This window comes from Sebastes fasciatus, chromosome 19, assembly GCF_043250625.1.
Source record: "Sebastes fasciatus isolate fSebFas1 chromosome 19, fSebFas1.pri, whole genome shotgun sequence".
NCBI lineage: Eukaryota > Metazoa > Chordata > Actinopteri > Perciformes > Sebastidae > Sebastes > Sebastes fasciatus.
In genome coordinates this window covers 27,221,077-27,234,092 of record NC_133813.1, presented here as the reverse complement: position 1 = coordinate 27,234,092, position 13,016 = coordinate 27,221,077, and the positions used below count along the sequence as shown (strand labels likewise).

Below are 13,016 nucleotides of genomic sequence, written 5' to 3'. Positions count from 1 at the left end.
TTGAAGCGGGGAGCTCCGTCCCTCCCCGTAGGGCGAGAGGGCACAGTGAGCACTAAACGACGAGGTCCGAGCGAGGGGGGCTGTAAAGCTCCACCTTCATCCCGGGCCTTTCCGAGCCAACCTGGAGCCGGTTGTGGATTTTATTATTATTTCATACTTCTGTCACCAGACCAGTCATGAAGAAGGCAGGGCATCTGGTCTCCTCTGATGGGGCTCCACAAGAGACGTCATTATCCATCTATTTACCATCCAAGGTAGACTTCTTACTGCTTTTTGACACCTTTTTTTTGTCAAAGAGGCCAGGTACACTGATTCAAAAGCTTGACTACTGAGTGCAGCTAGTAACAAATAATAAAACAGAAGCCCAGTCATGGCCTGGAAACATCAGTCGAACCAGCTTTACTACGACCTCAGACACTGGGCCAAAATGGGTTTAAATCAGATTCTGAATTTGGATAATCGACTGTACATATGGAAAGTGGTGTGAATCAGAAGAGCCTCTACAGATGAATACATCTTTACCATGGATGACTGAAACATGTGAACTGTGAATATAAGGGGGTGCCGAGCGAACGGCAGGAGGAAAAGTCGTGAGGTGAAGATGAGGAAACAGGATGTGTACAACTCTTCATGCCCTCACAACATTAAAGCTCTTAACGAGCATCACACGCGTGTTTTTACTACTTTTTCCTGGCTGTGCATGGTTGCACCATGGGAGCCAAACAACTGGCTTCATCCCTTTACTCTTATCATACTGCCTTTAACTCCCCCGCTCATTCCATCTCTAATCCTTTACTTCAATATATCTTAACCTCAATCCTCCTCTTCTGAAGCACATCACGCTTTCCTACCTATCCTCCCCAACTCACCCACACACATGAACGTCCAACCCCCCTCCTTGTTCAGACCATCAGCCTGGGACAGCCTATCAGCGGATACCAAGGAAACCTCTGGATGATGTAATTTGGTATGGTTGCTGTTCCAAGACTGACATCAGAGGGGAGAGAGCTCCTCATTTTTTCCAGAGTGTGACCCAAAATCTTTGGCTCCACTGCCCGAAACCTACTGCTCCTCTCAATCCTGAACATCTTGTTCTTCTGATCTACTCTGCTCCATCCAGCTCTCCACAATATGCCAAAGTGATGTCTTTCTGTGACACGCTATATGATCGCCCTCTGCCTCTGACTGCAACAATGGAGGCCAGACAAGAAGCGCTGTGTTTGCACAGCTCCACCTCGGCTACTTCGATTCACTCCAGGTCCCCTGTGGTCCCCTCTGAGTGAGGCCAAGTGGTCCATCTGTCCCGTTTGTGTTCCCCTCAAACCAACCGCAGCCGTTTATTCCACTCGACGTTACTTAGAACCGAGGGATGGGCATTACATTATCTACGGTTGTTCTTGGCACTCTTGCGGGGAAACAACAGTGAACACGGAAATCAAGGGACACACTGGACTTTGTCATGTAGGCCCTGAATTCTGGACAACAGAGATTAAAACACTGGAAAGACACACGTGCTTTCAACATCTATAACCCTACAGCCGTGAGGAAAAACAAAGAAAGGTCATTAGCTGGACTTTATTAAATATAATGCTTCTTTAAGCTGCAATTGGTAACTTTGAGCAAATATGAAAAAAAGTTATTCTCATAAAACTGTCACTATATACAGTACTGCATTATGTTCCTCTGCCTCCACCTGTGCTGCTTATGGCATTTGCCAGATTTAACCACGCCCAAAGGAAAACAACCAATCAGAGCCGAGGAGTCTCTACGGTAGTTGCCAATCACTGCTCGCAAAACTCACGAACTCTGATCAAACGGTCAAACTAGGCAGCGCTGATCAAATATGAATCAATATTCTGTTACTATAATGACTATTTCTCTCCTCAGATGTTATGAGAAACATCTCATAGCGTACTGTTTAGCTGTAAAATGAGAAAGTTCGCGAGTTTGGCGAGCATCGATTGACAGCTGCTGTAGAGACTGCTCGGCTCTGATTGGTTGTTTTAGTTCGGCACGGTGAAATCATTCAAATGTCTCTACAGTAGGAGCCCTACGAGGACACAGAGGAACAGGATTATTTTTCCACAGATTATTTGTCTCATGCCCTACTGTCAGGATATAGTGACAGTTTTATACACATAACTTTTTTATCGGATTTGCTCAAAGTTACCAACTCCAGCTTAATGACTGACTTTAACGTGCACATTACAGTCATTATGAAGGAGTGATTACTATTTCATCTGCAACAGATGAGCATTGATTAGCAGGTAAAATACCCGTCTTCTTATACATATAATCATCACCTTAACTACCCTCATAGTCTATACTGGCACACGCTACAGTACTCTTGTATAAGCTACTAAGAAAAAAAAATAACATTTATGCCACTTATAGAGAGTAGAAACTCTCTCTGTGACCACAATAACCATGTCAGACACCAAACCACAAACCACCTCGGCATACAGTAAGTACTGCTTGCCTCCTGACTCCTGTATGTAAAGAAAAGACTCCTCTAAGGAACTTTACAGGGAAAGAAACACACCATTCACTGTCATTTAAAGGTCTCATTGATAACATTTTTATAGATGACTTTTTTTTTAAATAATACATCTTGGGAGCTTTGAGAAAGGTGCCGAATAAAAGAATTAAAAAAAAATTATGATTGTGAATTAATCTTTTCTAAAAATGTTGGTGGGTCCAAAATGAATGTGTTGTTTATCTCTGTGGAAGATATCTGACGTTTGGTTCCCACTTCTAACAAGGATTGTGAGCCAATAGTAAAACAACGTTGGCATCACATGGTATCTCTGGGTCGTCAGTTACTGTGGAAAAAACGTATAAATGGCTGAGATTGACGGTAAGTGGCTGGCAACCACTTGTTGTGAAGTAAATGCAATGGAACGGGGTGAGGAATGAGACATCTAGTGGCTGAGTGTTAACAATAGCACCTTTAAAAGTGTGATGAATCAGAGTAGCTGTCCTTCCTCTAGTCTGTATGTAAATATGTCTTTAAAAATATCTCTTTTTTTATGGGGAAATTCTTTTTTAGCAGGTATCCTTGTGATGGATGGAAAATGTTTTTGCTCTTTCTCATTATCGCCCCCCTTCTCATGCTGTTTTTCTAAAGAGATTGACTGGAAATCGTAGCCTCATGAGTCAGCTGAACTAATTGGCCTCCTGGTGAAATCACATACGTTGTTCTTGTGTTTTCCTGCTCACCACCTCTTGGTGGTAACTGACTCTGGCAAAAGTCAACAGACTCGACTACTACGGAGGGGAGAAGGGAGTAAGAGGAGGAGAGGAGCGCAGCCTGAGCATAATTTGGAAACTATGTGGCATATTTTCCATTTTCTGCACGCACTGGAGCCTGTCCTGTCTCCCAACTGGCAGACGCACAGCAGGAGGGCTTTAAACATCTCACACAAAATATCTGTCTGTTCCCACGGTAACCATTGGACTGTTACCGCGGCTCTGGTAGCTTGGCTAAGAGTTAAATTGCTCCTGTATCACCTCGATCTCGTGACGAGTATGCTACGGGCTATAATAAAATTACAGCAGGATTACAACTGTGTCGGGTAAATGCAGTCATCCTGTTGGCAACTGGAGGAATTTACTGGTGGCCATTAGGCTTAGCTTAAATAATACTGTAGCTATAATACACCGAAAACATCTGTATTTACGCCTCATTAAATAGTTCAAGTCAACAATTCCACTAAAATGTGAACTTAATCTTAGCAATATAAAACAGTGCTGTGCCTCACGCATGAACCACATCTAACGCTGTTGTGGAGATAAATGCATACATATACAGTACGGGACATGAAATCTGGCTTTGGTTGCGAGGCTGTGATTAATGGTTTGGACTGAGGGGAAAGAAAGTTTTAGTTATATATCTCATCATATATCTATCTCCCCTATGGCTTGGCAGACCAACATTAGGGGATTGTGTGTGTGCGGGGGGGGGGAGTGATGTCATATTTCATTCTTTTTGTCTGCTCTGGCTGAGCAGCAGTGAGGTTAAAGGTCGGCTGGCTCAGCATCAGTCACATCAGTCAGCCTCTGTTACTAATTATTATTGAGGGCCTCAGCCTCACAGACTAATCCCCCTTTAAACAAGCACAACTCTGACGGGACAAAGACAACACTATTCCTTGTGCCTTGTGCCTCTCTGTGTGCATTTTGGTGTGTGTGTGTGTGTGTGTGTGTGTGTGTGTGTGTGTGTGTGTGTCCCTCACAGGGGTCATGTTAAAGAGCCACAAATATCCTCACAAAAGCTCATTTAAGGCACAATCCAAACTTACTCCCATTCTTCACACTGAGTGAAAGCCAAAAGTATTTCAGGTTATGACGCACAGGTATCTCTGGTATCACAGGTATCTCTGGGTATTATAAACCCCAAAGGCTTCCTGTCAGATTAAAGAGGACCTATTATGCCTAAAAGGTCTGCAAAGCCCAAAGTCCACACCAAAGGGAGTTCCTCTCCCCCACAGAAACACTGCTCCTCAACTGCCTGAAACGCCTTGCTCGAAGTCCCGCAACTCTTCCGTAACGTGGTGATGTCACCAAGTAACACATTTGCATAATACCTGCCAAGCGGCTAGTTTGGCACGCCCTCAAATAGGGGGTGTAAGATAATGTCGATACACATGAGTATCGCGATATTATGTTATGCAACACTGTATAAATTTTCCAAAACACTATCAATTTGTATTAACCTCTTAGAAATCAGAAGGCTCCCCGTTGTAGTGGGCTCAGTTTTTAAGCTAGTTAGCTTTCTGGCATCATATGAAACCGAAAAACCTGAGAAAATCCATCGGTACCAACCATGTCCCAGCTTGTCCTGAAGGAGGCTAAATAATGCCCCAAATTGACGCAAAATTTTGGCGAGGAAAAACTGGCATGGCCATTTTCAAAGGGGTCCCTTGACCTCTGACCTCCAGATATGTGAATGAAAATGGGTTCTATGGGTACCCACGAGTCTCCCCTTTACAGATATGCCCACTTTATAGTGTGTATTTCTGGTGTGTTTATACTATAACAGTTTTCTTAAAATAAAATTTAAAAATGGCAATACATCGCCTTGCTTACAGTATTGAAATACATACACAGCCCTACCCTCAAACAAAGCTAGTCAGAACAGAGCTGGAGCGGAGTCTGAAGAGTTTGGTTTGGTTAACCAATCACAACAGAGTGGGCCAGCTGACCAATCAGAGCAGACTGGGCTTTAGTATAGCCAGTATGAGAAAGTGTTTTTTGAACATTAAAGCATGTAAACATGTGTAATAACATCAAGTAGAAACCCAAAATACAAGTATGCACCTGATAATGAGAATTCCTCTTTAACATTCATCTTTCATCACCAGCCACAAAGTGTTTATGCACATGGACAGAAGAGAAAGGAAGAAGTAAAGCCCTCATTCTAATAATGAAACCTGTCGCCGCCTGTTAAGAACCTCTGTAAACAAATATGTTGCAGCCAATTCAGAGAAAGAATTCAAGCATGAAACCACAAACACAAATATAACAGTTTGACTTGTAGGTTTTTACTGCTTAGTAGCCACAATGAGGCAAAGCTTCAAAACGGCAACAACAGATGTAGAGTTGAACAGCAAAACAACTGAAAACAGAACAGGGACGTTCTGTTTTTTTGTGCGGAAGATGTGGAATATGTGGCACCTTAAATTAAAATTTGATTTGCGATTGCATGCATGTGTGTGGTAGAGAGGTTGGGGGATCAGACGCTGGGGGTTCCACAAGCTAAATCCACACATCTATAGAGGATGTGGACGCCACCACAATCCACATTCCGTGCGCCGTGACATGCAGAGTGGGGATTGGGGATGACCATCATTCGCACCACAGCCACATGTGTCTGTACTGCCATTAACGGAGAAACTCATTTGCTTTTACCTCATATGTTTAAGGGCTTTAAATCAAAGTCAATTTGGCCTGAGTATCATCCACAAAAGGACTGTTGTGTACTTACTAGAGTTGTTTAGTACAGCCTTGAAAATAGCAAAACTGCATAACCTATAAATCAATTCTCACACATGTCCCAAATGGACACAGTTTAGTGGAACACTAATGTGCATCTGGTAAAAATGAAACTGACTCGACATGCAAACAGTCCCAAATGGTGCGACAAGCGAACAGACGATAGGATAATACCATTAAAAACATGCAGATTAGGAGTCAAAGTATAATGCCTACCTCAAAGACTTCTTCATCAAGTATTCTAGTTCCAAATACTACAATTCCCTTGGTATCGATGATGGGGTGGGGGCTTCGGAGCAGCTTCTGGGTGGCCTTCTTTTTACAGTCCAGAATGAGGGTGATGGTCTGCTTGTGCACACTGATGGCTACTCGATGCCACCTGGAAGGGAAGGTGAAGTTAATTCACACACTTACTGGGTTACATGCAGCCCACTTACACACGACTAAGAGTCCCTTTTGTTAGGCCTTTCGTTCAAATTCAAATATATCCAATACTGTTTTGGTTTTTTTGGTGTTGCAAACAAAATTCGACGCTGTGCCTGCAAGCAGACGATCTGCATTTGAAGACACTGCAATCCACATTAAGTGTGAGGGATCAAATATACAACATCACAAATGAACACGGACAAGGTTGCATGTCAAAAGGGACACCTGGGCCAGGTGCTGCTTAACAAACTAAACCAGCATCAAAGCAGAACACATCCACCTGGACTTTGATTAGAGGGGAAGATGCATAAACCAAATGCAGGATCTAATATGCTTTTCTAGAAGTGTTGGATGTTGGAGTGCACCTACTTTCCGTCAGCCAGGTTGACTCCTCTGAAGAGGGGGTAGTCCTCGGGGCTGGGTTTGCCTGTGTGGTCCTCGTATAGGAACACTGGAGAGCGGCCCACTTCCAGTCCGAGCTGCTGGATGCCCTGCTCGTTGTACACAGACAACAGGAAGGACTGGCTGCCCTTCTTGGGCTTCACTGTGGCCAAGATGGAAAAGTCCTCTGGGAACACATCACCTGGCAGGACGGATGGCGGGTTGGACAGCAAGAAAAACATTTTGGAGAGTTATAAGTAGCAGTAACCATTCATCATCATCATAAGAGGAATGAAATGTTTGTGTTCAGGATGTTGTAACCGTATTATTTTAGGCGATCGACTGGGCTCTTCGGTGTCAAGAGGGAAAATTATTATTCAGACTTCTAATGGAAAGAAATGTTACAAAAACAGACAATTTGGATTGGAAGGATTCGGAAGATGGGCTTTGAGCAGCGAAAGGAAACACCAGGGATTTGTGGAGTGCTGAAAATGTAACAGGATAGGATTAATCTGAAAGGGATGGCTGGCAGACTAGTCAGAGGACAAAAAACAAAAAGTTAGAAGTGCAAAGTGGAACATTTCCAGCGCAGCACAGGATGAGACACATAATGACTAAAGCATGTGATCCTGAGAGACTTTGTCGAGCCATCCTAAACCCCTCCTTTCCGCCTCTCTCTTCTCCCACAGCTGATCGATCTAACAGACGCTCCACCGGAGGGTTGAAGACGAGGAAATAGGAGTCAAGAATTTACAGGAGAAAGACACATAAGTATGGAAATGGAAATACCAATAATACTTTGGTATTTCAAACACATAAAAAGTGCAGAAACAGACATAAAAAAAAGACGTGTCTGCCTCCATCTGCATGCTTCCACTGTGCAGCCTCAACTATTTCCACCATTTTGCTGAGGGGCACATCTGCCGGTCAGATTCCCTTAGTGGGGTGTTCTCAGGACCCCAGAAAGAGGGCGGCCTCCCAACCACCCGATGAGACTGTTGCTCGCTAATGTCGAGGTCAGACTACACTTGAAGCAAACAGAGCTTTCTGATCCTCTAGAAGAAAAACAAAGCATAGAGGCAATCTGACCATATTGAAACCACTATTGTTAAGAGAAACCAGCTATCTGGATTATATTTAACATGAGCAAAGAAACCACTTGGGTTGCAGCAGTAGCACATCTTTGCTGTTCAGTACTGTAAGTGCAGAACGGAGAGTTCCAGACGGCCGGAAAAGAGAGGCCGGGTTTGTGGCTGCAGTGGTTTTGTTGCACCTCGTGCAGCCATCAAACCCCCTTACTCTGCCACCATTCTCTCAGAATAACAGCACACAGGCTGGAAAAAGCTAAATTGGAGTGACTAACCAATCAGAGGCTGTGGAGAAGAAGACGTCCCTGAGGGGAATGCGGTGTGGAAACCGGAGGTTAGGAAGAGATAGTGGAAAGAAGAAAGAAAAGAGAAGCTTTGTGACCAAATTTTGGCACCATCATCCATTCACTTTCAGCATCTGGGTGTCTGTTCGCCTTCCTGTATTGTCTTCCTGCCTTTTTCTATGATTGCTCCCCCTGCATTAATGCCAGGCATCAAATCGCATCATGCGGAGCGACCACATGCCTTGGCAGTGTGCTCCTTCAGGAATTCAGCTTGGCATCATATGAGAAAGATTGCCTTAATTGACAGATGCTTCGACAGAACGGCGTAAGGCAGACATGAAGAGAGGGCGAGCGCAAGAAAGAAGGAGAAGAGACGGACAGTCCTTCAAAACCATCCAGTTTGGTGACAGAAAGACTCGAGTGGGCAGAATGTCATGAAATGAAAAGTGTTATGATGCAAGACAGGACGGTGGGAAATATCAGAGAAAAGAACCCAGTTTGTCGCTACATCCTGTTGCATGAGCCACGTCTGTCACAGAGACAATGACTCAGCGCTGCCTCAGGATAGGCTGTTATGTGTGGAGGTCAAGGGTCAGCTGAGATGCGAAAGGGACACCATGGCACTGAAGTACAGGGGATGTGGGGGAGGAAATAAATTACTAATTTTCAAATTCAAAGTGCTCTTTTTGCAGGGCAGAAATTGAGAATTAACCACAACACAGTGTCACGACAGTTCGTGAAATAGTCACGAAACTTAATCTATTTGATTCGTGTACACAGACGCGAATTCCTCTTTTTTTTTGTGACGCAACTTTCAACAACATATTTGTCTTTTTTTTTCCTACGAACGTCCAGCAACACGTGACTGTTGCATGTGTCAATTTCCACTCCAGTCTTTTCAAAATAAAACTACTTGAAAAGATGGTGGTTTGGGTTAAAATAACTCCGGAAGTGCCGTAACTTAAAGGCAGGGTTGACGATGTTCTCACTATCTGTTCTATTGGTTGAAATGGTCTTTACACCCCGACAGTGATCCATTACTGATGAGCTCTGAAAAAGGAAAAGAGCCGTCATAAGTAACTGCTGTAATCCTATAAAAACGTCTACCAATCACTGCCTCGCGGTCCGCTTGGAAAGAACCGATCAGATGCCTCCCTGCCTCCCTGCTCCTACTCTACCCTTGGCGTGCACCAGCCTGAACTCAAAGCACGTCACCGCCGCACGTCTACTGGAGAATAGAAGAGAAAACTCAGCCCTGCAGCAGCACTGCCGCGGTTACTTACGCGTTGTTGAGTCCTCCTCCCTGCACGCCGTTTGCCGCTCTTTATACTTCTGGGTTCACAATACATGGATTACATATGACATACGAATTGATTTTGTGCTGACCATCATGAAAAATGTCGATATACAAGAATCAATACATCTAATTTCACAAACTGCTGTGCGACTGAGCTGGAAACCAACAATGAGTCGTTGTCTTTATGTTCACAAGCGTTAAGTTTCGCTAAGTTGTAGTTTTGTTGCCTAAACCTAAAAAATTTAACGTTTCATCCAATTTTACAACGTGTTAGAACGCGTTGCTTTTTCTTTTTCACTTTTACAACGTAGTAGTCCCCTACTGACACACATCTCTGGTGCTTATAGCGCCTGCTAACGCCTGTTTAGAGGTTGAGAGAACATCCATCCGAGAAGAGGAGGGTGAACAAAGGAGGTTAACAAAGAGAAAACCGAGGACGAGAAGAGGAAAAAGAGCACTCTCTGGTGTCTGTGACCCTTCCTCCTTAGTCTCTCCTCAGGACCTCATAGCAAAGAGTGTGTGTGGGGGGGGTCGGTCAGAAAAGCTCGGGTTTCTAGTCTGGAATGTGTTTCTCAAACCGCGACTTCAGGCCACCAGATGAGAGATACCTCATTCCTCATTTAGTGTGTGTGGACATGGTGGGAATGGAGAGGCTGTGGTGCCAGAAGTCCTGGGAGTTTTCACTGGCAGCACCATCATCAGACTAAAGAGGTCTGGGAATTTCCTCCAGATTAAATAACCAATTAAAATTGCTTTTTATTTTGATAGAATATCTAGCTAGCTTTTGTTTTACTTTGGACTATTATCTGGGAGAACCATAGAGCTGATGGAGAAAGCTCTTATTTACAGGTTAAAAGAGATGGAGAGAGTGGTTTGCCAACCCCGTCTCCAATTTCACACATTTGACATCCACAACTAAATTATTCCTCTTCATCTATCAAACTTACAAAATCTCTAAGAATGCCTCAAAAGTCATGGAGGAGCAAGAGGTATGCCAGCACTTTGACTGATCCCCTCCACCATCTGTCAGTGTGCATACATGCGGGTAAATGGGCTAGAAAGTCTTGTGTCCTGTAATCGGTCATTCAGTCATCGCTGTGTCCAAATCCCTCCTTCTGTATGAGACGAGCAGCATTCCAGTGGGATTGCACATTGCTGCAGAGACAACAAGTGTGCCTGTCTGTTGCTGGAGAGCAAAAAAAAAAAAAGAAAAAAGGGGAGCAACATGGACAAAGAGAGGAAGATGGATGTGTGTGTCCCGCATGTACATGGCTCTAAATGGAAAAGGTAGGACTCAGGATACAAGAGGCCCAAATAACATCTAAATGGAGCTACATACTGTATAATCATATGTCTTTTTGTTTGAGAACAGCTCACTTGGATCAATAGGAGAAGCAGCTCTCTGATCCACCTCTGATTACTTTTGCTTCTGGCAATGTCTTCACCTGGCTCTGCCGGAGGCCAATAGAGTATGAATCATGAGGTATACTGTAAATAGCACATCGTAAAGGAATGAGAGAACAAGTGCAGACTCTAATCATTTAATAGATACAACAAAGACACCTGGAGCAAACTGCTAGTATTATCATCTGTATCAGCTATAACGACGATTAAAACTATTGTTTTTTGGCTAAATGTTCTCTATCATGCATCTAGAGCTGCAACCATTAATCGATCAGTTGATTAAATTAATCGCCAACTATTTTGATAATCAATAACCGGTTTTAGTGCCTTTTTTTCTTTTTTAAGTCTGAATTCTTTGATTGCAGCTTCTTAAATTTTTCACCATTTTCTGACATTTTATAGACCAAACAGCTAATAGATTAATCGAGAAAATAATCAACAGATTAATCAGCGATGAAAATAATCGTTAGTTGAAGCCTCACATGCATCTTCACTTACTGCCATGTCCAATTGTAATCATTCTGTTAATTATCTTCTTGTGTTTTCTTTTAATAAAAAACGGAATTTCTAAAAACACCTGTCTCATTTTAATGTGTTTTTTGGTGGTGTGCATTTTCAACTCAGTCTCACGGCAGTTGGTGAAATAGTCAGGAATTTAATCTATTTGATTCGTGTACATAGACACAAATTTCCACTTTTTTTTGTGACACTCAGCACAACTTTCAACGACGTATTTTTCGTGCTTTTTCCTACGAATGTCCAGCAACACGTGATGCACATGTCAATATCCACTCCAGTCTTTTCAAAATAAAACTACTTAGCTAGGTTTAGGAAAAGATCAAATAAATCAGCTTTGACTGTTGGTTTCAAACGGAACATGAACACTGGTCTCCTGGGCCAAATCTGCTGTTTTCTGACCCACCCATCCACACCGACCTCTTCCCCACGTGGCTTTCGCAGCTCTTTATACTTCCTGGTTCACAATTACGTAGATTACATACGAATTGATTTCGTGCTAACCATCACAAAAAATAAATTGAAATTCATGTCTACGTACACGATTCATTACATTGACTTTCATGACTGTTCCACAAACTGCTGTGTGACTGGGCTGACATTTTATACAATCTCTTAACTGATTAGTGATAAGCCCCAAATGGAGGCATGTTTCTGCTCAAATGAAATGCATGGGGGATAGGGATATTTTTTCATATAATGAATACAGGCATTATTATTGCTTTTACAGCTTGTGATGTTAGCTTAGCCATTTGAATCTAGGCGGCAGCAGAGGGCCCTCACTTAGTGGCCAGTGCCATCTAGCCACAGCAGTCCAGACCACAAGTTTAAATGCCAAGTGACAGCTAAGCCCATTCAGAGGCAACGTAAGAGCCGCTGCATTATTCTCTCCTCGCTGTTTGTGATAATTATGGCAAACAACATAGAAGAAAAGTCACAAAATGTCAAAGCTACAGCCAAGAGATTTATGTCAATTTCAATTCACACTTGTACCTGTTATTTCTCATCTGGATACAGAGAGAGTTGCTAGACAGACTATTGAGACATGGGAAGTGTGCGGTATAAAAGTTAAAGAGGGCCGGCGGCTTCATTGCCCCGTTTCCTCACTTCTCATTCACATCATAAAGGTAAGAAAGGACTCTTCTGTTCTCAGTGCCTCAGTAGTCGCAAATGAATCATCCCTTCCACATGTTTGCCTAATGATTGCATGTCTGCACTCGCTCTTTTCCAACACATCATCACAGACTGTCTGTGGTTGTGGGGTCACGGGCTAGTGTGTTCTCAATCAGAGCTACTGTGGTTTTTATTACCGACATTTTAGTCATAAAGAAATGAGCACGTTCGCGTGGCTTTCTTTTCTATACGTGGCATTTTTCTATGATATAATTTAGGCAAACTGTACGTCCAGGCTTCGGGCCAAACTCGCTCATAACTCTGTAGCAAAAAAAAAACAGATGATGGATAAAATGATCTCACACTCTCTGGAACATATTAGCTGTGCATTCTCTCAATGTCGAGGCGAGAGAGGGACGCATCACAGATGCACAGACTACAGTTTAAGGCCTTCAAGCCACAGACGGCTAGTTATTCTGTTTGCACCTAAAGACTATGTGGTGCCTGTCGTGA

The 13,016-nt window shown here is 43.2% G+C and overlaps 1 protein-coding gene across 4 annotated transcripts in view; it reads right to left on the bottom strand.

Moving 5' to 3' along the window:
* Positions 1-13,016, bottom strand: part of col5a1 (procollagen, type V, alpha 1) — an 87,863-nt gene that overhangs the window by 53,836 nt on the left and 21,011 nt on the right. For all 4 annotated transcript variants that reach the window (XM_074618209.1, XM_074618210.1, XM_074618207.1 and 1 more), the window contains exons 3-4: positions 6,790-7,003; positions 6,211-6,373 (exon numbers count right to left, since the gene is read on the bottom strand). In XM_074618209.1, coding sequence (XP_074474310.1) covers positions 6,211-6,373; positions 6,790-7,003 — 377 coding nt within the window. The remainder of the gene's footprint in view (positions 1-6,210; positions 6,374-6,789; positions 7,004-13,016) is intronic.